The sequence below is a fragment of the Coloeus monedula genome (genome assembly GCF_965178545.1).
Source record: "Coloeus monedula genome assembly, chromosome: 2".
Classification (NCBI taxonomy): Eukaryota; Metazoa; Chordata; class Aves; order Passeriformes; family Corvidae; genus Coloeus; species Coloeus monedula.
The window spans coordinates 13,156,324-13,181,858 of record NC_138782.1 but is presented as its reverse complement, the minus strand read 5'-3'; the positions used below and the strand labels follow the sequence as shown (position 1 = coordinate 13,181,858).

The following is a 25,535-nucleotide window of genomic DNA, read 5'->3' as shown; positions in this document are numbered from 1 at the left end:
ATTTGTTCTTGTTTTTAATATTAGCCAGGGGAATCAGAAGATATTCCAACCTTTCATGGTTTTCCACCGCTCACCACCGTTCCTGGTGTGCAGCCGCTGTGGGGGATCGGCAGCTTTGTGACCCATGGCCGCAGACAGGCCCCTGCGCTCTGGTGCCAGCTCAGGCCTGAAGCCTCTTTGGGAGCTGTGAGATGTCCTGAGGGACCCGTGTGGGGCAGCCAGCAGTGTCCCTGTGGCACATTCCCAATGGCATCCTGGGCTGCATTAGGAAGAGCATTGCCAGCTGGTCAGGGAGGTGATCCTGCCCCTCTACCCAGCCCTGGTGAGGCACATCTGGAGTGCTGTGTCCAGTTCTGGGCTCCTCAGGACAAGAGAGACAAGGAGCTCCTGGAGAGGGTCCAGCAGAGGGTGGCAAATGATGAAGGGACTGGAGCCCCTCCCTTCTGAGGAAAGGCTGAGGGAGCTGGGCCTGTTCAGGCTGGAGAAGAGACACTGAGAGGGAACCTCATCCATGTGTGTCAGTGTCTGCAGGGAGGGCTCAGGCTCTGCTCGGCGGTGCCGGGCAATGGGACAAGAGGCAGCGGGCAGGAACTGAGGCACGGGAAGTTCCACCTGACCATGAGGAAGAGGTTCCTCACTGAGCAGTGCCCGAGCACTGGGACAGATTGCCCAGAGAGGCTGCGGAGCCTCCCTCACTGGGGGTATTCAAGAGCCATTTGGACACCATCCTGTGCCATGTGCTCTGCGATGACTCTGCTTGAGCAGGGAGGTTGGACCAGATGACCCACGGTGGTCTCTTCCAACCTGACCTGTCCTGGGATTCTGAGGGACGGCGGGGACACGGCGGGGACACGGCAGAACGCGGGCGCGGAACGCGCAGCTCCCGCCACTCCCGTGTCCCTCGCCGCTTGCCGTAGCGGACACGGAAGCGGCGTGCTGCTTCCGGTGCTTCCCGGTGGCGCCGGGGCCGCTCCGCGCCTCCGCCTGGGGCCTCTCCGGGGCCGTGGGCAGGGTCGGACCGGCGCCCGAAGGGCCGCTTCCTTCTTTCCGCGTCGGGGGTGAGTTGGCTCCCCGCGTACCAGGGCTGGGCCCTGCCGAGCCCTGCCCGGCTCGCCGTGGCTCCGGGGGCGGCGGGGCAGCGGGACAGCGGTGAGCGAAGGGCCCGGCATTGGGGCGCGGCTCGCCGGGGTGTCCGGGACGGCCCAGAGGAAAGCCCATGTATTCCGCGGCGCCGGGACTGAGGCACGTCGGTGCGAGCTATTCTCTGTGTGTGTGCACTGTACAAGCTCATTTAAGGAAAACAATTCTTTGGCTTGTGGTGTTACAAAGCGCAGGAGAATAACTTGGTCTTTTTATTACAGAGAGTGCAAGAAGATTCCCATCTGGCTTGCTGCAAATTGCAAGGAAGGCAGCACAGTTGAAGGTAGGTATGAATTTCTTGGGGGTTCAGGCTGCTTCTCTCTGCACCTGGAAAATATTTTTAATGTGCTTGTCATAGTGTTTGATGGTTAGGATCGTCTTTGGTTAACCAGGGATTAACTGTTTCTGTGGTATCTTCACTCCTTTTATGATAATGATTCGTGTTACCACCAGCTGAACAGCGTCTTGCTTCACTGCTTCTCTTGCCAGTGTGTGCAAGTGGTAGGAGCATTTCCCACTGCCACCTGACTGAGCTCCTCTGAGATCCTTCCTATCAGCCTGATCTGGAATCCTTTGTGAACTCAGTCCGTGGTTTTGTCTGCAGCTGGCTTGCTGATTGCTGGCACTCAGTCTTGGACAGCAAACTATTTCCATGCTCCTCTTTGCATGGATGAAAGCAGAGAAGCATTGTGTCTTCTTTGTAGTCCCAAGATGCAGAACAATCAGGTAACAGAGTAGCACTCTTTTAATTCTGTGAAATTTGTCCATTGATGAAGCATTGTAAAGGCAAAGAATTCTGAGAAGAGGCCAAGGAGGAAATACTGAGAGACTTTCAGGTAGTGACCTGATTTGATGTGTATGAACTAGATTTGAGAAATTGCTCATTATTTTCTTCAGGACCTGGTGAGGTGAAGGTCCCCATGCACGGTGAGAGCACCGTGAGCTCTAGGCAAACTCACAGTCTAAACAACTACAAATGGTAAATAGCAAGAGGAAGGACAGAAGCGCAAAAGCAGCAACTTGTGAGGGTGATATGGGCAGTGGCAAGGTTGAGAACAGGACTCCAGTCTCCTGTCATTATTTGCTGTAAGAGGGCTCATTTCACCTTGGTGTTTTTTGTTAGGTTTGTTTTTTTTTGAGGAGAACCTCCTTCTGTGTGTGCAAGTTATGCTGGGAACAGGTTTTGTATATGAAAACCTGTCTTATTGTCTTGGGAGGAGAATGTTAGCCTCTGCAAAGTGGATTTTCCTTCAGAGCTTTATCCTGGCTGTAGGATCTCAGGATCAAAAGCTGTGCCTCAGCCACTTCTACTGTCAGTGCTGGCTCATGCTTTCCCCAGCACGCAGCTCAGAAATAAAAGCTTGACCGTGCTTCCCCTCTATCTCTGCAGACCCATCTGCTGCCATGGTGAATGAGAAGCACAGTGGCACCCTGCTTGTGCAGCTGGGGCCCAAACTGCAGGCCTACCCAGAGGAGCTGCTCCGGCAGCGGCGAGGCCACGACGGCCGCCCGGAATACCTGGTGCAGTGGAGCGTCGTTAGCTCGGCAGAGAAAGCAGCGGGAGGCAGCAGTGCCTCCTCTGCAGAGAGCAAGGCAGAGCACATCTCCATGTGGATGTCTGCAGAAGAGGTCTGCGCCAGCTGCCCGGCGCTGCTGGGCCGGAGGAGGCCGGAAGGGCCGCGGCCGAGAGAGGAGAAGGCGCCCGGGCCGTTGGCCGCGGATGTGCCGCTGGACGAAGCCTCGCTGCTGGAGATGAAGGCCGATGTCAGGAGCCTGGTGCAGCGAGCTGGGCGCCAGGTGGCCGAGGCCGGGACGCCCGAGTGCTCCATCCTGAGCACGGTGCACGTGCTGGGCGCCTACGCCAGCATCGGCTCTCTGGCGGGCGCCTTCAGGGAGACGGGAGCCCTGGAGCTGCTGATGGCGATGCTGGGCCACAAGGAGAAGCGGATCCGCCGCAGCGCTGGCCAGATGCTGCGGGCTCTGGCTTCACATGATGCAGGTGGGGGCTGCTCCTGCTCGGTGCCTCTGAGGAGGTGTTGCTGGGCAGCTGAGGGGTGCCAGGCCTTTGGGAGGGGTGAGATGCCTGGGAAGCAGCATGTCTCGGGGCTTGCTGGCAAAAGGGGAAGAATCAGTCTGGATCTTGCAAGCTTCCTTGGTTGTAGTTGTCTGGACTGCTCTGGGAGTTAGAAACTCTTTCCCCTGCCAGGTTTCTGAGCTGGGATGCTGATTAACTGCTGGGAGTGTTAAGGAATGTTAGAGGTGGCTGTCTCCTCTAGCAGCCCCGGCACCTCTCCTGCTCCACCGCTGGAGCCCAGCCCGGGGAATCTGGAGTTTCTCAAGCTGAGAGATGCAGCTGCCACTTTCCCATTTGCAGGTTCAACCAGTAGCAAAGCTGAGTGCCCACCCTGGAGCACAGACACACGCAGGACTCTGACACACTTACGGCACTCACATAAACACAAGCACAGCCAGCCACGTCCCCTCCTGCTCCTTGTCCAGCAGAGACAGAAGGTCACTCCTGCCAGCACACACTGCACTTTCCAGGTTCGCAAGTCCACAGACATTCATGGATCCCTTGGGTACCAGCATGGCCCCTCTGTCCTGCACCTGTGCCTGGATCCAAGCCCCTCTACCAGTCTCAGAGGTCCTCCTGCTCCTCAGTTTGTCAAGCCTGATGCTTGCTAGTAAACCTGTACCATTCTTGTTCCACAGTCCACATTCACACATCCCTTGGGACTTCTAGCACCAACCACCACCCACCTCATACCTTGGTCAGGACTCAGGACCTTGCTAATCCAGCATGAAGTTTTGCTAACGAGTTACATGCACACCCCATGCACAGCAGGGTTGGGAAAGATGCAGACACTCACCCTTTCCCCTGGCACCAGGCACTGCAGTCCTGCTTCAGCTGCTGGTGCTCAAGTCCTCACTTGCCTCCCTTCCAGCAGCTGTTCTTCAGAACTCACACTGTTCTCTCCCCAGTGGCTGGTGACCGAGGATCTCCAGGCAATAGCACTGAGACCCTGGCACTTGCCCCAGGAGCTGGCACCTCAGGCCAGGGACACCTACACCCCTGATCAGAACGGAGTAATTTGTACTGGGTCAGCTGTACACCAGTCTTCCCGGTAGCTGGCATTCCAGCCTCAAATCCATGATTTTGATCTCTCTGATGGCACCTCCAGCTTGTCACTTGCTCCACTTGCAGACTCCACAGGGCTCCCACAGCCCCAGTAAGGCTCCAGTTTGTGGCACCAAATGCCACTCATGCAGGTCTCACCGGCAGCTGGCACTCAGTCTTTGCAGCACACACACACAGGGGTAGAGAGAGAGTTAGTAAAGATTTAGTAAGAAAGTAGGACAGACTGTGTCAATCAGGTCCGGGGCTGCCAGACAAACACACTGACCAGCTGTGGTTTGAACATGACTGGCACCTTTTATATCCCTTTCTCTGCACCCGCTTTTGTCTTCCTTGCCAATTCCAATTAATCAGATAAACCTACTGAAAAATAATCATTCTCACACCCAGATGTCCTTACTAATTGTAGTGACTGACCAGATTTGTTTCTCCTCACTGCATCCATTAGCATTTGTCAGTCAGGTTTGTGATTCTTTATGTTCTTGTTTATGGCTTCCTTCTTACTTTGACTCTTTGCGGTGAAAAGGTCCTTGACTGGATGCACTTAGAGGAACAGACAGTCTCTTTCCACGTACCCTTGCAATGAATACCGGTGCCAAAGGGCTTGACACAGCCTTGGTGGGTAGAGGCTGGTCCTCACCCAGTTCTTTCATTTAAGGGGAGCTGCCATGGCTTGGAAGTGCTTGATGAGACTTGGGTGCACCTGGAAGGTTGCTGGTTGTGGTGTATGCCACAGGAGATCTGGCTTTCCCTGTCCTAGTGCCTGAGTTCATGCAGCTCTGAAGTGGGGCAGATGAAGGGCTGATTCAGGTTAAAACTTGACTTCTTTTCTTCCCTGGCACCCTGTTCTGGAGTCAGTTATTTGGGGTTGCTGCTTTGTGAGAATCTTGCAGCGTTAGGGGTAGAAAAAACACACTGTGGAGCAAAGTGTTGCCAGTCCAGATGAAGGGGCAGAACGTGGATCAGGTGACACTGAGCGGCAAAGCTGTTCCTACCCTGCGGCTCTGCCTCTCGCAGGGAGGGTGGGGTGAGGGTTGTCTTTAAGGGGCCTGAAGAGTTTTTGTTGTTGTTGCAGGGAGCCGGGCCTATGTCCTGCTGTCCCTGAGCCGGCAGGATGGCATTGAGCAGCACATGGACTTTGACAGTCGCTGCACCTTGCTGGAGCTGTTTGCTGAGATCACGTCCTCTGCAGAGCACTGCATGTCCTTCGAGGGGATTCACCTCCCGCAGGTGGGGACAGACCCCGCCACCAGCCCTGGCCTGCGGGGCACGAGGGGCCAGGAGGGGTGGGAGTGGGGGCCAGGGCTGGCACCCTTGTCCGGGACAAGAGGGTAGTTGGAGGTGGGCAGGTGAGCAGGACTGGCTGTTGGGAGAGCCGGGGCAGGACCTGGGCCTGGGGTGAGGCTGGGGGCGGTGCAGAGGCACCTGGAGAGCCCTGTCCGTGAGCAGGGAGGGGAGGGTGGCCTGAGAGGTCTCTGCTGCTGCCAGCTGGTCCGGAGCTCTCACAGGAGCCTGCCTGGGAATGAGCTGGTGGCTCAGAGGAGCTGGGGGCTGGAGGTGCTCTGCAGGCTGAGTGTGACAGCTATGCTTGTTGCAGATCCCTGGGAAGCAGCTGTTTGTCCTGGTGAAGCGCTACCTGTGTGTGACTTCTCTCCTGGACAAGCTGAGCCGTGGCGTGGAGCAGGGAGAGGAGCAGCAGGGCTGTGCTGTGCCCAGCCCTGTCTGTGAGGAGAGGAGCCGTGTGAAGCAGGAGTTTGAGTTCAGCATGGCCATGGCAAACCTCATCTCGGAGCTGGTGCACGTGATGGGCTGGAGCCACAGCCACAGGGCAGAGCCGCTGGCCCAGCGGGAGCTGCAGCCTCGCCCTGCCCGCTCCATCTTCCAGCACAAGACTCCAGCCAGCACTGCTGTCGAAGCAGCTCCCACATCCCCAGCAAAGGAGCCCGTGACCTTCAAGACGCGCTCGGCCTTCCCGAGCCGCAGCAGCTACGTGGAGTACGTGCAGGCCACGCTGGTGAGCGGCATGAGGGTGCGCATGCTCGAGGACTACGAGCAGGTCACCGCCGGCGACGAGGGCGACTTCCGCCGCAGCAATGATGGCATGCCCCCGGTGCAGGTATCCCTGCTGGGGGAGCAGGCGCTGCCAAGGGGCCTGTCTGCTCTCTTGTGCAGCCTTGCATAGTGGGGCTGGGCTTGCCTTCCCCCAGCTGGGTGTCTCTTGGGCTCTCCTCCTCAGGTGTACTGGCAAGCTCTGGGCTGTACGTACTGGGTTCACTGGCACATGGTGGAGATCATTGGCCCTTCGGAGCACAAGGAGCTTGAGGGCCAGGAGAAGGTGAACACCCTGACACGAAACCACGGACTGAGAGCAGGTGAGCAGCCTGTTGGTCTCCTTCAAGCATGTTCCAACTCTACCACTGCCATCCTGTCACCTCCCTTTCCCGCAGCAAGCTATGGTACGGTGGGGACCTCTTCTGCCTAGCAATAGCCCTTTCCTTGGGGAATGCAGAGTGTGCAGCAGAGGATGGGGGAATTGTCAGAGCTGACAGTGTCCCTCCTTGCTCTGCTCTCCTGCAGTTCCACAGCCATTCCAGTGCAAGCCCTTGGGGGGCCTGTACTCCCTGCCTTACCTGGGGCAGCGGCTGCCTAAGGCTGCAGAGACACTGAGCCGTGCCGAGTGGTGGGAGCTGCTGTTCTTTGTGAGGAAGCTGGAGGCACAGGAGCAGAAAGAGATCACCTGTCTCATCCAGCAGCACCAGGGAGAGCAGGTAGGGGCCAGTGGCTGCAGCAGGGAAGTGGGAGGGAGGAGCAAGGGGAACATTAGGGAAGGGAGCAGGCCCAGAGGAGATGGCAAGTGTGAGCTGTGCAGGGGCAGCCTGAAAGGGACAGAAATGGGGCAGAAATGGGAGGGTGAGCTGGGATGGTGAAAGCGTGGGGAGCTTGGCCCAGCAGAGCAGTGAGTGGAGATGAGAGGACACACAGCGTCCCCTGAGTGGAAGAGTGACTGTCCAGCGAGGTTTGGGCAGGCGAGGCGAGGCCGTGGGGTCATTCTGCCGGTTGCAGTTGGGTGTTGAGCACGGGTGGGAGGTGTGGGCTGGTGGGAGTTGGGCTGGGGACAGGCGGGGAGGGTGGCAGCGGGGAGCGGCCCTGGGCACCTCTGTCGGTGCAGCCTTTCTGTCCGTCCCGCCAGCGGCCGCCCCAAGGGGCGCGGGGTCTGTGGCGAGCCCGAGGTTAACTTGTCCCCATCCATCGGTGTGGATGTCGGAGGTGGATGAAGAAGCCCTGATGCAGCTGTCGGTGCCTGCGGAGCTGGCCCAGAAGGTGCTGCAGGTCCTGGAGAAGCGGTGCCAGGGCAGCTCTCTGCGTGACCTGCGCGGCTCCCGTGTCTACGGCAGACGCTTCCTCGGCAGGGGGGCAGAGCAGGATGGTGGAGGGAGCAGCGCAGTGTGCTCCGAGGGCGACGGCTGCGGGAGCACCGGCCCCAAAGGCACGATGGCCAAGGCGGCGGAGGAAGAGCTTTCTGCAGCCGTAGGGCCGCCCCAGGCGCGCAGCGTGGCAGTGAAGTCGGATTCCCAGCTGTTCAGCGAGCTCTTTGAGAGGGAAGGGCTGTTCTTGCCAGAGGTGACGGAGGAGCAGAGCCAGGGTAATGTCCTGCTAGGCGCTGGGGCACAGGCGCGGTGCTGGAAGCGGCACTGCTGCCTCCACGGGGGAAGGCTCTGGGCAGGGCATGGGGGGCCGTGCAGCCAGCGGTTGCCTGAAGTGGGGGGGCCTGCGGGCGCTGGGTCTGCAGGCGCGTGGCACCCCGGGAGCTGCTGGAGCGTCGCTGCTGCCCTGACGCCTCCGTCCCTCCGGGCAGTGCTGGGCAGCTCCGAGGGGGTGAGCGAGAGCGGCTCGCTGGCCAGCGTTGCAGCCGTGGTGGACGTGATCCAGAGCAGCAGCTCGGCGGTGGGGCTGCGCTTAGCTGGGCTCAAGCACATCCTGAAGATGCTGGAGGAGGAGTCCAAGTCGGAGCAGCAAGTCGGCACAGCCCAGGGCGGGCTGGGCACCATCGGGAGCGCTGGGTGAGCCCTGGGGTGCTGCACAGCCCTCGTGCTGCCTGGGGAGGGCCCTGTGGGCAGGGTGGGGGCCAGTGCTGAGCTGGGAGTGCGGGAGGTGGCAGTGGCAGTGTGCGGGGGGGGTAGGCGCAAGAGGAGAGGTGGATTTTGTGACCTTTTGTCGCAGGCAGGCTCATCGGCGGGGCCGTCCCAGCCGCAGCGCGGGCAGGAAGGAGGTGGCTGGCAGGGCCCGAGGCGCTGGCAGTGGCAGGAGCCCCGGCTGAGGTGTGGTGTCGCACGCAGGGAGAAGCTGGTGCGGGTGGCCGTGGAGCTGCTGAGCACGGAGGCGGCAGAGAAGGCGCTGGTGGCGGTGACGCTGCGGCTGCTGGCCGTGCTGCTGGCCCGGTACGAGCGGCGCGTGCCCTTTGCCACGGAGGGCGGCGTGCGGGCCGTGCTGGCCTGCATGCAGCAGCACGGCTGCTCCGGCCTGGTGCAGCAGGCCGGCCTGGCGGTGAGTGCCGGGGGTGCCGGGGGGCAGGCAGGGCCGGGCCGGCCGTGCTGGAGGTGCCGCTGCCCTGCTGTTGTTCTCGCAGGTCCTGAAGGTGCTGGTGGGAGCTGCGGACGCTGAGCCGGGAGGTGCCGGTGGGAAGCCCTTGCCCTGGAACCACGGCGACGCACAGATGATGCGGGAGATCTTTGCCAGCATCGGCTCTGCCTCCAGCGAGGGCTCTGCCAGCCTGCTGAGCGCCATCCCTGCTGCCCTGAGCACCATGCAGAGGGTGCCGGGGTAGGGGCAGAGTGTGGAGAGCGGCTGAGGTTGGGGGGAATGTGCAGGGGGAAGGACGGGCAGGGCGGGCAGGTGGCTTGCGGGTGCAGGGGAGGCTGTGTGGCTGGGGGAGGAGAGTGGCACGGCTGTGTCCCTGCAGGGGCTCCTCAGGGGTGCAGAACGGCCTGCTGGTGGTGAACATGCTGATGGATGGGCACCGGGGCCTGGCGGAGCAGCTGGCGAGCTGCGGTCTCCTGGCGGTGCTGCAGAGCTGCTGGAGGGAGGGGCAGAGCGGCGGCTGCCCGCAGGCCGTGCTGGCCCTCAGCGCCATCAATCGCCTGGCCGAGCACCGGCTGCCCCTGGGCCCGCAGGCAGCAGGTACCGCCTGGCCTGGCAGGGCAGAGCGCCCTGAGGGGCTGCTGCCGCTGGAGTGAGCGCCCGGGCTGGGCTCACGTGTCCTTGTCACGGCAGGCAGAGAGGTCCCGTTGGACCCGAAGGGCGTGCAGATGCTCCTGGGTGGCCTGGAGGACGGCGTCTTATCCAAGGAGGTGGTGGTGGCCCTGGAGCGGCAGCTCTGCAGCGAAGGCCCTGCTCCCGCTGGCCAGGTGGCCCAGCTGCTGCAGGATCACAGCTGCTTCAGGCTGTTGCTGCGCAGCTTGGAGCTGCTGGGGACAGAGAAGGCCGTGAGCCTGAGCATCCTCAGGTGGGTGCAGGGGGGTTGGGGGGGCTCTGGGACCCCCACAGCAGGTGTGTGAGTGCTGGTGGTCGTGTTGGGAAGACCCAGTGCATGTTTGTGGGTGGTGGTGGGGGTGTTCTTCCCTGGCGGCGGGCTCACCCCAGCACGTAGGCAGGTGCTGATTGGGCTGTCCTGGGGCGCAGGGCCGTGTGGGGACAGAGCGGCGGGGGCGGGGGCGGGGACACGCAGGGGCAGCGGAGGACGTGCCTGGGTGCTGGTGGAGTGCGCAAGGTGCCAGGGCAGCCTTGCTTGCCAGTCCTTGAGAGATGCCTTCCAGGTGGGGCAGGGAAGCAGGGCTGCCTGGAGCATTGGTGTCCCTGTGCCCTGGCCTGAGCAGGCCCCCTGTGTCACTCAGGATCCTGAACAAGTTCCTGGACAGTTATCAGGAGGATGTGCTGCCCTGGCATGAGTGTGTGGAGCCCTGTGTGTCCTGCCTGAGCACCCACAGCAGCAGCTGGGAGGTGAGGGGGCCCCGGGACTGCCGGCAGGCAGGGGTGGCTGTGCTGGGAGAGGTGGGAGCGGCTGTCCTGGCCGTGTCCGTGTCCTGGTGGCAGCCTGGCCTTGTGTCCGAGGCACTGGGAGAGGTGGGAGTGGCTGTCCTGGCCGTGTCCGTGTCCTGGTGGCCAAATGCCCAGTCTGGCCGTGCCTGGCTGGGCTCTGGCGAGTGCTGGTGGGGTTGGGATGAGGGGAATGGAGCTGCAGCTCCGGCTGCTGGGAGGGCCCAGGGAGTTGCCAGCGGTGCCCCGGCTGCTCACGGCTGCGTCTCAGCAGGTGCTGCAGGAGGTTGTTGGCTTCCTGCACCGCCTGGGCAGCGCCAGCAAGGACTGCGTGGTGGTGATGTGCCACGTGGGCACCCACGAGGCTCTGAGCAAAGCCCTGGAAAAGCACAGCACGGTCCCGTCGCTGGCGCCGGCCCTGCTCGAGCTGGTGACGGAGTGTGAGAAGTTCGCCGGCCTCTACAAGAAGCTGACGAGCAGCATCTTGGCCGGCTGCATCCAGGTGGGCCTGGGGAGGCACGGCCGCGCTGGGGCTCTGGGTCTGGGGGCCCTCAGGCTGTCCCCGGCACTGAGGGACGGCCTTGTGCTCTCTGCCTGCCGCAGCCCTGCGTGGGGTGAGGGGAGGAGGACCTGGGGCCCCTGGTAAGAGCCTTTTGCCATCCCACAGCTGGTCCTGGGACAGATTGAGGAGCACCGCCGGAGCCACCAGCCCATCAACATCCCCTTCTTCGACGTCTTCCTGCACAACCTCTGCCGAGGTGAGTGCGGGCAGTGGGAGCTGGCCCCAGGAACTGGCTTGGTGGCTGGAAGCTGCACGTGCTCTGCCCACAGGCTCCAGCATGGAGGTGAAGGAGGACAAGTGTTGGGAGAAGGTGCAGGTCTCTTCCAACTCGCACCAGGCCAGCAAGCTCATGGACAGGAACCCCAGGACCTACTGGGAGTCGAACGGCAGCACCGGCTCCCACTTCATCACTGTGCACATGCAGTGTGGTGTGGTGATCAGGTGGGGCTGGGCCGGGAGGGCTGTGTGGATCTGTGCCAGCCCTGCCACAGTGGCCCCGTGCTGGGGGCAGCGGGACATGGCCGGCAGGGCGTGGTGCTGTCAGGGGCCAGGGCAGGGAGGTGGGGACAGCCCCGTGTTTGCTGTGCTGCAGGGAGCTGAGCATGCTGGTGGCCAGCGAGGACTCCAGCTATATGCCATCGCGGGTCGTGGTGCTGGGCGGGGACAGCCCTGCCACCATCAGGACGGAGCTCAATGCGGTGAGTTGCCGTGGGAGAGGCGGGCCGGTCCTTGCTGTGCCCCGTGGAGGTGCGGCCCTGGTGCCCTCGGGGAGGTGGGAATGGCAGGAGCTGCGCTGCGGGAGCCGCTTGCAGGCTGGCGGTCGTGCTGAGGGCTCAGTGCCTCCCTGCAGGTGACCATCCTGCCCTCGGACAGCAGAGTGATCCTGCTGGAGAACATGACCCGCTTCTGGCCCATCATCCAGATCCGGGTGAAGCGGTGCCAGCAGGTAGGGGAGCAGGGGCTGGGCCCGGGAGCAGGCAGCGTGGGGCGTCGGGGCCACGTCCGAGGAGCTGAGGGTCCCGCTCTCCCGCAGGGTGGCATTGACACACGTGTGCGTGGCATCGAGGTGCTGGGTCCCAAGCCCACTTTGTGGCCCATCTTCAAGGAGCAGCTGTGCCGGCGGACGTTGCTCTCCTGCACTGCTCGGGCTCATGCCTGGAGCCAGGAGATCTGCCGAGACCGGGGGCGGCTGCTGCAGCTCTTTGGCAGGTGAGTTGTGTCCTGGCTGTGCCATCGCGTCCCTGGTGTCCCAGGGCCCCGGGGAACGTGGCTGGCAGCCTGTGAGGGGACAGCGGGGCTAGGAAAGGAGCAGCTGGGTGTGCCGCCTGGACGGGAGGGGCCCTTGCTCCTTCCTGGCCACCAGTGGTTCTGGAGGGCCAGGGCCGCCTTGGGGTCCCCTGGGTTTAAGCTGGGCTAACCCCCCAGAGGGGGATGCTGGTCCCCCACAGGGGCCGGCACATCCTGATGTGGCAGAGGTCGGCCGGGCACAGCAGGATCTCGTGGCCACAGGCACTGCACAGCCCCGTTTGGCAGCGGCTGTGAGGGCCCCGAGGGCCATTGGGGGCAGGTCCCAGAGACAGCGAGGGGCCCTCCCTGGCTGCTGGGGGTGAGCGGGGCCACCGAGCCGTCGTGCCTTGGCAAGGGGCAGAGCAGGGAGCCACGAGTGTGCTCTGCTTTCCTGTGGGAGTTCTCCAGCCCCGGCACCGTGTGCCGCCCGGTCGCTGTTGCAGACTGAACGGGGCGCTGCAGCACGAGCAGGGCTTTGCCAGCCGCTTCCTTCCTGACGACGAGGCAGCCCGGGCACTGGGCAGGACGTTCTGGGAGGCCCTGGTGAACCCCTTGGTGCAGAGCATCACCAGCCCAGGTACCCTGCGCTCTCCGGGACCCATCCGTGCCGTGCCCCAGGCAGAGGCGCCTGGCTCTGAGTCTGGTTGGCCCCGCAGGCCCTGATGGTGTCAGTCCCCTGGGCTGGCTGCTGAGCGAGTACCTGGAGAGCGTGGAGCTGCCCCGCCGTGCCACGGGGCGCAGGGCTACCTTTGGCTCCTGCGTGCGGCGCCTGACCCAGCTCCTGGTGCACGTGGACCCCGGCGGCCCCGAGCCAGAGGAGAGCAGAGCAGCTGGTGAGCCAGGGGCTGCCCTCCGCGGAGCTGGGCAGGCGGTGCTCCGGAGCGCCAGGAGCGGGGGGCTCCTCTGGGCAGCGTCCCGTGGCACAGGAGGCTCCTGAGCCAGGGAAGGCTTGCGGTCACGCCCCAGCAGTGGCCGCGCCTCCCCAGCGTCCCCTCAGCCCTGCTGTGGCCGGTCAGTGTGCGGGGCCTGCCCACGGAGCCACGCTGAGCCTGAGGTTGACCCTTGGCAGGTGGGAAGGAGGGGAAGAACAAGGAGGTGCTGGCCAGGACTGCAAAGGCAGTGGTGGAGAAGCCGAGAGGTCTGTGGGGAATCTCGCAGTGCTGGCGTGGCGTGGTGCAGCAGCAGGTAGAGCTTGGAGGGCTGACTGGGGGGGCGTGGGACCTGCCCTGGGTGGTTGGAGCAGGGAGTGGGGTCTGGAAGTGCCCTGGGAGCGTGGGGAGGGCACAGGGCTGTAGCTGGCCTCCACAGAGCCTGGAGCGATGTGGGGACAGCCGTGCTGCGCTTGCCGCCCTGGCATGGCTCGGGTGTCAGCCAGGCCCTGTGCCCAGGCTGATGCTGTGGGCCACCTGTTGGGCTTTCTGTCCTGCTGGGCTGCCGCTGTGCCTCCCTTGTGCCCCCACAGCCCCTGCCCAGCCCTCGGAGCCGCGCTCCCGCCTTGGCAGCCCCACAGCAGCACCAGGGCCCCGAGCTGGGCCTGGCTGGGACCCAGGCAGTTGGTGTTGGCAGGGCAGGGCAGGGCTGGGGACAGTGCGAGGGGCACGTCCTGCTGCGGGCTCAGCCCTGGCGCTGCTCCCACAGGTGCAGCGGTTCCTGGAGGCGGCGGGGCAGGCGCCGGACCTTGCGGAGCGCTACTGCCGGCTGTACCAGCGCCTGCGCGGGGCCACGGAGGAGCTCTTTGGGCAGCAGGCTGCCTTCGTGCTGGCCCTGGGCCAGGGCTTTGCAGGGGCTTTGCTGCAGCTCTCCTTCCTGACTGCCTTGCACGTGAGTCGAGGGAGCGCGGCCCCGCTGCCTTGGCCCTGGGCACAGCTGGGGAGCTGCCCTGATCCGTGGCGCTGGGGCGAGCTCGGGGTGGGTGGTGTCCTGTTCCCCCGAGCCACAGAGCCCTGCCCTGGCACCCCGGATGGTGGCCAGCTCAGGTGCGTGGTGCTCGTCCCAGCGTGGGCCCGGCCCCGGCACACTCCTGCCCTGGGCTGGTGCCTGGGCACCCTGGGGCCCTGCCTGGGAGCGCCAGAGTGTCCCAGCTGCTCCCCGCAGGGACGTTGCCCCAGCCCGGCCCTGTGGGCACCTGGTGAGCCCTGTCTGCAGCCAGCCCTGTCCCTCGCAGGTGAGCGAGCAGTTTGCCCGCTACCTTGACGTGCAGATCCAGGAGCTGCGCAGGGCCGCGGGCAGCACGGGGCCTCTGGAGCGGCTGCAGCAGTTCCTGGAGCCCTTTGTCGTCTTCAGCGGCCTGGAGCTTGCCCACACCTTTGAGCACTTCTACAGGTGAGGCTGCCGTGTCTCCCTGGAACCAGGGGCCTGGTGCAGCGTGGCCTGGTGTGCTGGGGGAGCCCGGCCTGGCGCGGCAGTGGCGCTCCCGCTTTGCTTTTACGGGGTCATGGAGCGTGGAGGGCCCGTGGGTGCTGCCGGTGTGCGGAGGCACATTCCCTGCTGGGGACAGGGAGGGGAGCCGAGTGTGCTGCCAGGCCCGTGTGCCGTGGGGTGAGGCCGAGCTTGGAGCTGTGGCTGTCTCCTGGCGGGCGGCTGATGGCCACAGGGCTCGGGCCCAGCCCTGACAGAAGCTGGTGGCCGTGGCAGGCACTACCTGGGGGACCGGCTCCTGACGCAAGGGCCGTCGTGGCTGGAAGGAGGCATCGTGGAGCAGATCGGGCTGTGCTTCCCCAGCCGCTTTCCCCAAGACATGCTGAGCAACTTGGCCGAGTCGGAGGAGCTCCAGCGGCAGTTCTGCCTCTTCCAGCTGCAGGAGCAGGATAAGCGGCTGCTGGAGCTGGACACAGGCCTGGACGAGGTGAGAGGGATGGTGGCGTGGGGAGGCCGGAGGCTGCCAGAGAATCCTGGATCCTGACCCGAGCCGCCCTTGTGCCCCCGTGCCCAGGTGCTGGGAGCGGCCTCGGTGGCAGATGTGCCGGAGGTGAAGGTGCTGGCCCTGTCCCCACGCTGCTGGCCTGTGTCCCCGCTCTGCTACATGGAGAACCCTGGGAGGTTTTTCCCGGCGGTGCTGAGCTCCCCCCTGGCTGAGTTTGCTGACTTCTGCCGGCAGAGTGAGTGCTGTGGCCAGGAGAGTGCCCAGACCCTCCAGGGCAGCTCAGCCACGAGTGGTGGCGTGCTGGGGTGGGCTGAGTGGCTGGCAGGGCTGGTCCCTGGCGCTGACACTGTCCCTGGCAGGCCAGAGCCAGCTGGGCTGGGAGTGCACGAAGCCCCGTCGGCTGCAGTGGACATGGCTGGGCCACGCCGAGCTGCAGTTTGGAGACTGCGTTCTGCACGTGTCCACGCTGCAGATGTACATCCTGCTGTGCTTCAACAGCGCCCAGGTAGGAGCTGGGGCCACCGTGGGGCGAGGGAGGCAGTGGAGGCCGGAGCATGGCAGGGCCGTGTCCTCCCTTCCCTTGTGCTGGGGTCTGCAGCAGTGTTTGGGGCACAGGACCCCATGGTTAGGCCAGGCCTGTGGCCAGTGGCTCTTGGCCATTGCCCTCCCACCCCGTGCTGCAGGAGGTGGCTGTGGAGGCCCTGCTGCAGGCTACGGGGCTGCCTGCTGACCTGGTGCACCACGCGCTGACCCCGCTGACCCACGGCCAGGGCGTCCTGGAGGGGAGCTGCGCTCCGGGGGGTGAGTGCGGGGCTGGGGCACCCGGGGGAGGGGCTGGTCTGAACCCCGAGGGGGTGCTGGGCTTAGGGGTGCAAGAGTTCGTAGGGCCAGCGAGGGGGCTGGGTCCGTGTGTTGCTGCTGGGGGCACGGGTCTGTGTGCCAGGCCGGGGCCTGAGGCCGGTGTGGGGCTGGGGGTGATGCGTGGGGTGGGGCTCGGGGCCATGCACGGGGCCCATGTGGGTCAGCGTGGGTGGTTGGGTCTCGGGTCTGTGTGTGGGCTTGGGGCAGGGCCAGGGGCTGTGTGCGTGGCTGGGGCTTGGGGCCACACGTGGGGGACAGGGCTGGGGTGGCCAGCAGTGCAGGCAGCAGCAGGAGGCCCAGCTTGGGTCCCACAGCCACACGTGTGTCCTGGGGCTCCTTCAGGGCCCAGCCCGAGGCTTGGCTGAGCCTGGCTTGGGTGCTGGCTCCAGGTGCCCTGCGGCTGAACCAGGCAGCCCTGGCCCAGGCCTCCGGCCGCCAGCTGAGGCTGCTGCCCCAGCAGAGGTACCTGCGGACAGAGAGGGCCGAGGTGAGCGCCCTGGAGAGGAAGAGGAACGTCCTGTGCTGCCTCATCACCCGCATCCTCAAGGTGGAGAAGCAGCTGCACATCGACAACCTGGTGTTCAGGGTAGGGGGTGGAGCAGAGGGGGCCCAGGGGCTGCGTGGGGGCTGCAGCCACTGCAGTGGGGCTCCCTTGCTGCCGTAGGTGATCGATGCCTGCCAGAAGGGCGAGCTGGGGCCAGGGGTGCAGTTCCTGAGCTTCTGCTGCCACAGCGTGGACGTGCTGTCCTGCATCCTGCACCTGTTGAACCAGGGCTATCTCCGGCGCCAGGAGAGGAGGCCTCATGTCTTGGAATACATCTCTGCTGAATCCACAACACCTCTTGGCGGCCAAGCACAGATGACTTTCCAGTGCAGGCCAGCACAGACATCTCTGGAGGAGGACAACAGAGACAGCCTGCATTGGTAGGGGTGCATGTCACCAGGTGTGGAGGGGTGTGCATCTCCACCCTGTGTGAACACAACACATTTCTCCATGTTAGGCTGAATCCTGGCACAGACAGGGCGGAAGAATATCTCATGGCAATGCTGCAGGTGCCAATGGGGCACACGCTCAGTCCAGAGGAGGCAAAGCTTCTCATGAACCAGACAGTACAGCAAGTCCAGGATACTCTGAGCATACCAGATGATGTTGCTCAGCACCTCCTCATGCACTGTAGGTGGAATGTGGATTTCCTGATCCAGTGCTATGTGGAGAACCGTGAGGCCCTGCTCATCTCCTCAGGGCTGCAAGTGCAGGATGTCCAGCCTCCCCCAAGCCCTGGAACCCACTGCCCAGTCTGTGTGAACCAGCTGTGTCCCACTGAGAAGCCACCAACCCTTTGCTGCATGCACTACTGCTGCAAGGTGAAAGTCCTGGGGTCTTTGGTTCCTGCTACTTGGCAGGGAATTGTTGCTGTCTACTTGGAACAGCTGTTCTTTATCTGAAGGTGTTATCAGGGGAATTTTAGAGCTTATACATTCTCTTTTCTCAGCTCACTTTTTTGTTGTGATCCTTCACCCCCTGATTTGTCTGTTCCCACTTTTGTGCTTACCCATGATTTGTGGGGTTTTGTGCACCCTCTGCTGGGTGGGAAGGGCTTCCAGGGTCCCACAGCCCTCTTTAGGTCTGATCTCTCCTCTTGTGCCCTGACAGCCCTGTTGGAGGGAGTATCTCATGACTCGCATTGAGCAGAACATGGTTGTCAATTGCACCTGTCCCATATCCGAGTGCCGTGCTCAGCCCACCACAGCCTTCATCTACTCCATCGTGTCCTCCGAGGAGATCATAGCCAAGGTGAAGCAGGGAGGGTGCTTGCTGGGTGTCCAAGCTCTCTTTCATTTTGGTCAGCACTATCAGATAATTTTGTTGCTGCTTTTTCCCTTCCTGTTACTAAGACTGGCAGCATGATAGTGGAGGCCAACCAGATTTCGTCTGTGTTCTCTGATTATGGTCAATACCAGCTCTTCAGGAAAGTATAACATCAACAAAGAGCACAGTGATATTTCCTCTAAATACGTCTCCAGCAAACATTTCAGGGACATCATTAGTTCAGGACTAGATGAGAGCCATGGTAGCAGCTCATGACAAGTATCCTCTAGTGATGTGCTGGAAGCAATTTAATAATAATAATAATAATAATAATAAAATTAAAATCTAGGCCAAATGAAAACATGAGCAATTCCATTTGACTGCTGCATCAGTGACCCCTATGTCCTTTCTCTTCCATCAGTCTCTGGCTTTGAGCAGTTCAGGTTTTTGTGGGGATGGCAGGAATTAACCACATCAGACGTAATCTTCACTCCAAGTCTGTGTGAGTCTGCAGACATCTCTAAACCAAGCTTTCTGAGCTCTGCTTACCTTAGTCCTGGGTCATCAGGGGACAGCAGTAGCTGCTTGTTTTAAAGCAGAAACTGCTTTTTTTCTGTTCTTTCAGTTCGTAGGGCTGAGTGCCCTCCCCACCCAATGGCAGAGCTGTAGATGTCACATGACAGACTCTTTGTTAATTGCTGGGCAGAACAGTCTCTTTTTCACTGCTCTGTTGTTTGACAGGTGTATTTTTTGTCCTGTTTTTTATAGGAAGTGTTTGGAGAATTAGTGCATATATCTGTACAATTAGTCCTTACTGCCTTTGCAATTCCCATAGTCACACCTGTCTGAAAGCAGGATTTAATAGCCTCTTGCTGTGACTGTTTTATAAAAGGAAATAAGTATTGCAGGTGGACATAAATAACAGCTAATTTTAACAAGTTGCCCTGATGCTCTCACTGAAATGTTATGTTTTCCTTTTGATCAGTAAGTGGTATGGTGTGACTCTGCATGAGTGTTAATGTCTCGTGCAGAGTCACACATACAGTCATAGAATATTTTGGGTTGCAATAATCTGTGGAGGTCTCTGGTCCAACCTGGAGCTCAAAATAACTAGATTATTGTATGAAGATCAAATCCTGGAATTCTATTTAAACATAAGAAAACTGGTTGTTGGCATTGTTTTGTTTTTTTTTTTTTCAGTAGTAAAGGCAATGAGATATGGGACCAGTTTGGGCAGAGAGGTTTGTAGTCTCTGTGCTTGGGTATATTCAAAACCCAACTGGACATGGTCCTGAGCAGTCCTGCTTTAAGCTGGAGAGGTTGGACCAGTTTTTATTTCCAGAAATGCCTTGCAATCTCAGCAATTTGTGAAATTGAACAGCTTCCACATTTGATGTGGGGAGGATAGAAAAATTTACATGAAGGGAATGAAAGGGTAAACTAACTGTGTGCTGTTTTGTTGTGAGCAGTTGTTTGATGAGATGCATAGCCCTGTGCACCAGACCCTGTTTGTAAGGCCTAACCATGCAGCTTCTCTGGCTTAAATCTCCTTCCTGGCTTCTCATTACAGTATGAAAAAGCCCTCCTCAGACGCTATGTTGAGTGTTGCTCCAACCTGACTTGGTGCACCAACCCTCAGGGCTGTGATCAGATCCTCCTTAAGGATGGACTTGGTTATGGAGCAGCCTGTTCCAAGTGCTCCTGGATATCCTGCTTCAACTGCAGCTTCCCAGAGGTGAGGCTGAGCTGGGTCACAGGCTGTACTGTCTTAGGTTTGGCACACACCCTTGTGCTTTTGTGTGGCTGACTGCCTGTCTCTCTCCCTCTTTCAGGCCCATTATCCTGCCAGCTGCAGCCACATGTCTCGGTGGGTAGATGATGATGGATACTATGAGGGAATGACAAGTGAAGCCCAAAGCAAACATCTGGCTAAGCTCATTTCAAAGCACTGCCCAAACTGCCAGGCTCAGATAGAGAAAAATGAGGGATGCCTGCAGTGAGTATACGTTTTTGTTCACTACTGTGTTTGTGACTGGGTGGCACATCCCTGGCTGTGGTGTAGGGCAGCCCTGGAAGGAACTGTCTGCAAGTGACTGTTAGGACTGAGTTATTCCCGTTGTCCTGCAGCATGACATGTGCAAAGTGTAATCACGGCTTCTGCTGGCGCTGCCTCAAGCCTTGGAGGCCAAATCACAAGGATTATTACAACTGCTCTGCTATGGTGAGTGGTTTGCTCTATCTGCTTGGTTCATGCTTGTGTTCAGAGGTCCCTACAGCCTCTCAGAGATGGTAAGGAGCTCCACTTGGGCCCTTTACTCTGGACTTTGTGCATTTGCCAGTAATACTGGCACTTCCAGATAGCCCTGGTACTTGAGGGAAAATGCTGCAGGTTCCTGTACCTTTCCTTTCAGGTGAGTAAAGCAGCTTGGCAGGAGAAGCGTTTCCAGGATTACAACGAGAGGTGCACCTTCCATCACCACGCAAGGGTAAGGCCTCCTCCTTCCTTTGCAGATGCTGCCTCAGCCCAGGTGAGCAGGGCAGTTTCTGTTGTGTCAGTGTCTTCTCTGCTGAGAAGCAGGCTTCACATCCAGGTGGGGATGCCTGATCATTTTCCCCTGGCTCTGACATTAAGGAGTAGTCCGTGTCTGCTTTCTTCTATCAAGTCTGTTGTGGAAACCAAGCACCTGACTTGTGGTGTTCAGGGGCTCAGAGTGATGCAGCAGTTGGAAGCAATGGTGACTGAAGGCTGAGCTCTGCTCAGAGCTGAGATGCTGTAAACTTTTGAAGTGATGGCACAGTAGAGAAGTCATAGTTGGATGCATTAAATGGTCTGCTGCTGCCTGCATCTCCTGGGATGGCACTTCAGGATGCTTAGCAATTATTTGTGTGGAAGTTGCTGTTTTTTCAGTCCTGTGGAGCTTGACACTGACATGAACTTTTTGTTTCTTCTCCTTTGGCTATTGCAGGAATTTGCCGTAAGTCTGAGGAACAGCATTTCTTCCATCAGAGAGATGCCAAAAATTAGGAACTTGACCTTTGTTTTTGATGCCTGCAAAGTGCTAGAACAGGCACGGAAGGTAAGGCTGGATAATAGTCTTGCTGAGGTTTAGACTTCATTCTGTTGGTGTGTTTCATGTCTTTCTTAAAGTGAGAAGACACCAACCTTACTCTTCCCCAAACAAGGGGAGACAGAAAGCTTGAGGGGAGGAATACCATCAGGACAGGGGAAGAGCTTATGTCTGCCCTTCCCTGCTTTCAGTCTGAGTTGAGCTGTTTGCAGTATTCCTTACAGTCAGGTCATAGGATTTGGAGCTTAGCTCAAGTTGACACTATGGAATCAACACAAAGTCTATATTTCAGGTTTTCATTCACTGGGTTTGGTCCATTCCTATTAGAAATGCCCCAGTGAAGGTACTTACCTTTTGAAAGCTCTCCTGATGCTGTGTTACAGTTAAGAAGTTCCTCTTGATGCTCATGTTACGATTTTCTTTTCTTAACTTTGTTTCATGAACCATGGATATTTTGGAAGCATGGAGTTACCTGCTGCATGTCCTGGTGGCCACATTAGAAAGGGTTTGTAGTGCAGCCACTGGGTGTGTGCAGTAAGCCTGTGACACCTTCGGCCTGTAATGCCTGCTCTGTCCTGAAACATAGGCAGGAGGTGGGAATTGTCTTTGCAGGAGGTGGGAATTGTCTTTGCAGTACTGACTTTACCTGTACACCTTGGTTTTGCAGGTAGGCTTGATTTTGAGAGAGGCATGTGGGACAAGGGTGTTGACCCTATTTTGTCTTCTCAGTGTAGTAGCCCATGTGTTTTCTGGGGTACATACCACTGTTGCTTGTTGCTGCTGCTGCTCCTGAATTTTCTGGCCTATTTCTTTGAATGGAAACAGTGATCTCATTTCCTGCTGGGTGCCTACATGGCTTTAGGGGTCATTCATTCATAACTGGAGTTTTCCACTTGTTGAAATGTCTTTGTTGTGGGCTCTTGGTGCTGTATAGCACCATGCCTGCTTCCCTTTGGGCTCCATCCTCTCAGCTCACTGTTGCTTTTGTTCAGCCTGGGCTGCCCAGCATTGCCTAGGTCCTGTGTGCTGGTCCTTTGCCTGCTGGTCAGTCACACTTGTCATGCATTTATAGTCTGTGTTCTTGTGATGGTTTGCAGGTGGGAGCAATCAGTTATTTTAGACTTCAGTATAAAATAATTGCACATTCATTTCCAGTCCTGCCAGTGGCTCTAGTTAGCCTGGCACTGCTGTCACTTGGCATAATGGGTCACTGGGCTATGGCCACAGACCAGAGGCCACTGACAATAATGAGGTCTGGGAGGGTTTGGTGCTGCTCCCTTCTTGCCCACTCTGAAGCAGAAGGAGGGTGCTTAAGAACAAGATCTGTACTTTTCCAGGTGCTGGCCTACTCCTGTGTGTACAGCTACTATAACCAGGACACTGAGAGCATGGATATTGTGGAACAGCAGACTGAGAGCCTGGAGCTGCTCACTAATGCTCTGCAGATCCTTCTGGGTAAGTCCTGCAGCGTCTTTGAAGCAGTGACTAGCATTTCCAGCTGTATTCAAAGAGCAGCAGCTCTGTAGTGGGGCAGTAGCATATATACCATCACCCAGCTGGCCTCCCACTTCTCCCAGTCCTTTTTTGCCTTCTTGATGTCATTTCTGAGGAAGTCCACTGGAGCAGTTTGGCTGCCAGTGGAGTTTGATGCAGTAAAGAGCAACATGTTCTGTTCTGAAAGAGGGATGTTTGTGCACAGGAGATCTAAGTAGCTATGGCTGGCTTCCTAATCAGAGCCAAGGGCTTGGTCTCTGCTCGAGAGTGTGGGATGCAGCATGACTTTGTTGGCCTTGAATTGCAGAGGAAACCCTGCTGCAGTACCAGGACTTGGCCACTTCTCTTCAGCTCCTGAAAGCAGAGCACTTCCGTGCGGGTTTGGAGTTGGTGCGGCAGATCAAGGAGCGTCTCTTTGCAATTCTCTGGCACTCCACACAGGTGAAGGCCACATGCCTGTCTGTGGCTTGTCTTGCTCTGGTCTAATTTGATTGTGGGCAAACTAACGGGCTTGATCAGCTATGGGGATGGACTCAGGATTGTGTGTGTGCAGGGTAAGGGTTTGCAGGGCAAAATACACTCCAAATCACATATTGTTTTTCTCTCATTTGGCTGTTCTTTCCTGCTAATAGGATTTCCATGTTGGGCTCCAGACTTCAGGAGATGCTGTTCAGAGAAGGTTGAAACTCGCAAATGTGCCTGCTTCAGCCCTTGCATGTACAGGGTGAGTTTGCTTAGCAGGGTACAGGGGAAGCTGAGTGAGTGCAGACAAAAAGGTGAGCAGAGTTTGCTCCTTTGCTCATTGACATCAAAAGAGTGAATGACAGACACTGATTACTTGCATCCTGTTTTGTGGTTTGCGGTCACAATTTAAGTGACATAGGGGTGTAGGGAAACCAGCAAAACCTCTGCTTGTATGCAGCTGTGATCAAGAAAGCTCCATCACTGGCAGACTCAGTTATGGAAGTTGCTCTCCCTGGACTCTCCTGAGTTTCTTTGGGTGGGGATGCTGAGACAGTGACAGTAGGGTGTTGTGGGGCTGGGTGGCAGCCGATGCTCACAGCAGAGGCTCTGCTCTTATGCTCTCCTCAACAGGCAAAAACATACCATCCTGTGTGACTCCCCCAACACAGATGAAGGTGGCAAAGAGGTTGAAGATGAGGAGTATGATCCACAGTGGCAGGAAGACTATGATGATGATGATGACCTTGATGAAGACAACTTTATGATTGATAATGAGTCTGATTGTGATTCTTACTTTGATGATGATGATAGCTATGACTAGAAGTGTTCTGTGCACCCAGCCTGCCAGCTTGGACCTTTGCCTCTGCTTTGTCTCAACCAGTTTGTGTTAATGTTTTTCTCAAAGGCAGGAGGACCTCTCAGAACAAAGCATTTCCTCTGGGAGGTTTCTTGCTCAATGACTCTTGAATATGCAGGAACATTGCTCTGGGCAGCTGGTCTGTGTTACTGTGGCCACCTCTGTCAGAACGATGTCTCCTTGCCTTTTTCCCATGTCTCCAGTTCTGCCTATAGGTATTTCATTGAGTTAGAAAGTCACAGCCCACCTGCAGAGTGAGGGTTGTTGCCTGTTAAAGAGCTGCTCCTTGTCCTTGGTGTGCTCTCCCCAAGGGCTGGGCACAGGGGAGGGTGGCACGTGTCCCAGCATGGCACTGTCTAGCAGTGTCCAGAAATGCTGTAAAGAGATGCATTTACACTCAAGTTAAAGCCTCCCAGCTGGAGCTGGTAGGATTCTCTCCAGCCACAGCTGGATGTGGTTCAGTTCCTCTAGTTGAGAGGGGCTGCATTTTTGCCCTTTGTTGGAGTTTTCTTCTCTGGTATGAAGCAGGAAGGGCTGCTATGAGTGACACAGGTTTGCAGGATTGTTTAAGTTTATAAATACATGCACATACATATATTTTATATATATATATATATATATGCAGAAGTTGTTCAGATAATACTGTATCTTTGCAAAAAAGGAAAACCCTGAGGAACAAGGGTTGAAAAAAAGTTCTGTTTAAAAAAATAAACTGTTTTCTTCTAGCACAAGCCTTCTTGTCTGTGGGGAACATGGGAGTGGAGGGGAGAGCAGGATCTCCTCAAGTGAGGAGGATGTGACCTGGATGGCTTATCCCAGAAGTTATTTGTGAAATTAGTGTGGGTTTGGAATCCTCACCCAGACCACACAATCTGCCCTGGAAAGTGGCTTTTCCTTCCTGGGCAGTCCGAGGAACAGTGAGAGGTATGGGGAGGGATGGGAAAGAGGGCGGGGGACCAGGCCATTCGGAGTGGTGGGGCTGGTGTTTGTGGGACCAGGTGCAAGACAGGATGCCTGCATGTTGATGGAGGTGGTAATGTCTGGTGTCCAGCAAAAGGCATATGGAGGACTGCTATCAGGGTTTGAGGGGTGATTTGGATGTTTGTGGGATTGTTGTGGAGATTCAGGGCTCTTAGGCCATCTGGGAGGGATGTGGGGTTCTTATGGGTTGCTGGACAGGGAACAACTTCCAGGACAGAGCACAAGAGAGGACTGATTTTTCCACTTTCCTGCAGCCCGTAGCTCCTAGTCCTGCAGAGTCTGTCATAGTGGAAATCCCAACCCTGCTCCCCATATGTGGCAATGGGCTCCCTGTGACAGCTCTCTCGGCCCTCTCCTCAGGGCCACTTGGGGGAGAGATGTGATGGGGGTGCCTGGACACCCTGGTCTTCTTCCCCAGTGGGACCAGTCCTTGCAGGAGCAACCTGAATTTCCCAGGTTGTTGGGGACAGAGCAGAACATCCTAGATGCCCAAGCTGCTTATGTGAAGACTCATGCCTGCAGTTCTGTATTCACTGTCTCCTGGAACCCAAAGAGTCAGAAGGGTTGTGAGTCTCTGCTCCCATGGAGTGTTGGTACCGAAAGTCAGGATCAAACCTTGCTCTTCTGCTCTGTGGGAGGTTTCTGTCCTCCCTGAGCTCGTAGGACACCTGTGTTAGGGTTTGACAGGACAGTTTGAACTGTCCCAGTCAAACTACCTACCTGACACTGGCCAAGGAGTCAAGTATAAGAAGAAGGGCTTCTTCCATTGTCATTCCTGTACCATGTGCTCTGGGACAACCCTCCTTGAGCAGGAAGGTTGGACCAGGTGACCCACTGTGGTCCCTTCCAACAATACCCATTCTGTGACTCTGTACCATATGGGGTGTATCTGAGAGCAAAGAAAGTGCTGGCAGGTGCCACAAGGCCACTTTTCATCATCCTTAAAGGATCATGTCAATCAAGAGGATGCTTCCAGTGA

The 25,535-nt window shown here is 58.5% G+C and overlaps 1 protein-coding gene across 2 annotated transcripts; it reads left to right on the top strand.

Moving 5' to 3' along the window:
* Positions 1 to 944: 944 nt before the first annotated feature.
* Positions 945 to 24,238, top strand: LOC309570037 (cullin-9-like). Of its 2 annotated transcripts, none has more exons than XM_082276619.1 (42): positions 945 to 1,058; positions 1,362 to 1,423; positions 2,531 to 3,139; positions 5,352 to 5,506; positions 5,874 to 6,392; positions 6,513 to 6,648; positions 6,854 to 7,044; positions 7,544 to 7,919; positions 8,133 to 8,337; positions 8,614 to 8,821; positions 8,904 to 9,097; positions 9,237 to 9,454; positions 9,548 to 9,779; positions 10,168 to 10,273; positions 10,584 to 10,811; positions 10,977 to 11,067; positions 11,141 to 11,312; positions 11,464 to 11,569; positions 11,722 to 11,817; positions 11,905 to 12,080; positions 12,602 to 12,735; positions 12,815 to 12,991; positions 13,228 to 13,343; positions 13,797 to 13,979; positions 14,323 to 14,480; positions 14,793 to 15,003; positions 15,091 to 15,256; positions 15,381 to 15,526; positions 15,705 to 15,822; positions 16,272 to 16,429; positions 16,547 to 16,806; positions 16,884 to 17,247; positions 17,537 to 17,677; positions 19,263 to 19,427; positions 19,525 to 19,688; positions 19,820 to 19,913; positions 20,104 to 20,178; positions 20,659 to 20,769; positions 22,098 to 22,215; positions 22,562 to 22,695; positions 22,887 to 22,978; positions 23,350 to 24,238. In XM_082276619.1, the coding sequence occupies exons 3-42, from the start codon at positions 2,545 to 2,547 to the stop codon at positions 23,537 to 23,539; spliced, it is 7,479 nt and encodes a 2,492-aa protein (XP_082132745.1). In that variant the 5' UTR covers positions 945 to 1,058; positions 1,362 to 1,423; positions 2,531 to 2,544; the 3' UTR covers positions 23,540 to 24,238. The 2 variants fall into 2 exon arrangements, with proteins under 2 accessions (XP_082132745.1, XP_082132744.1); XM_082276618.1 differs by having other exon boundaries at positions 16,272 to 16,468.
* The last annotated feature ends 1,297 nt before the right edge of the window (positions 24,239 to 25,535 follow it).

Excerpts from the sequence above, each read along its gene's own strand:
- LOC309570037 (XM_082276618.1), top strand. The coding sequence starts at position 2,545 with ATGGTGAATGAGAAGCACAGTGGCACCCTGCTTGTGCAGCTGGGGCCC. Across the intron at positions 12,081-12,601 it reads CTGCTGCAGCTCTTTGGCAG|ACTGAACGGGGCGCTGCAGC; the intron begins GTGAGTTGTGTC and ends TCGCTGTTGCAG. Across the intron at positions 20,770-22,097 it reads TGCTAGAACAGGCACGGAAG|GTGCTGGCCTACTCCTGTGT; the intron begins GTAAGGCTGGAT and ends GTACTTTTCCAG.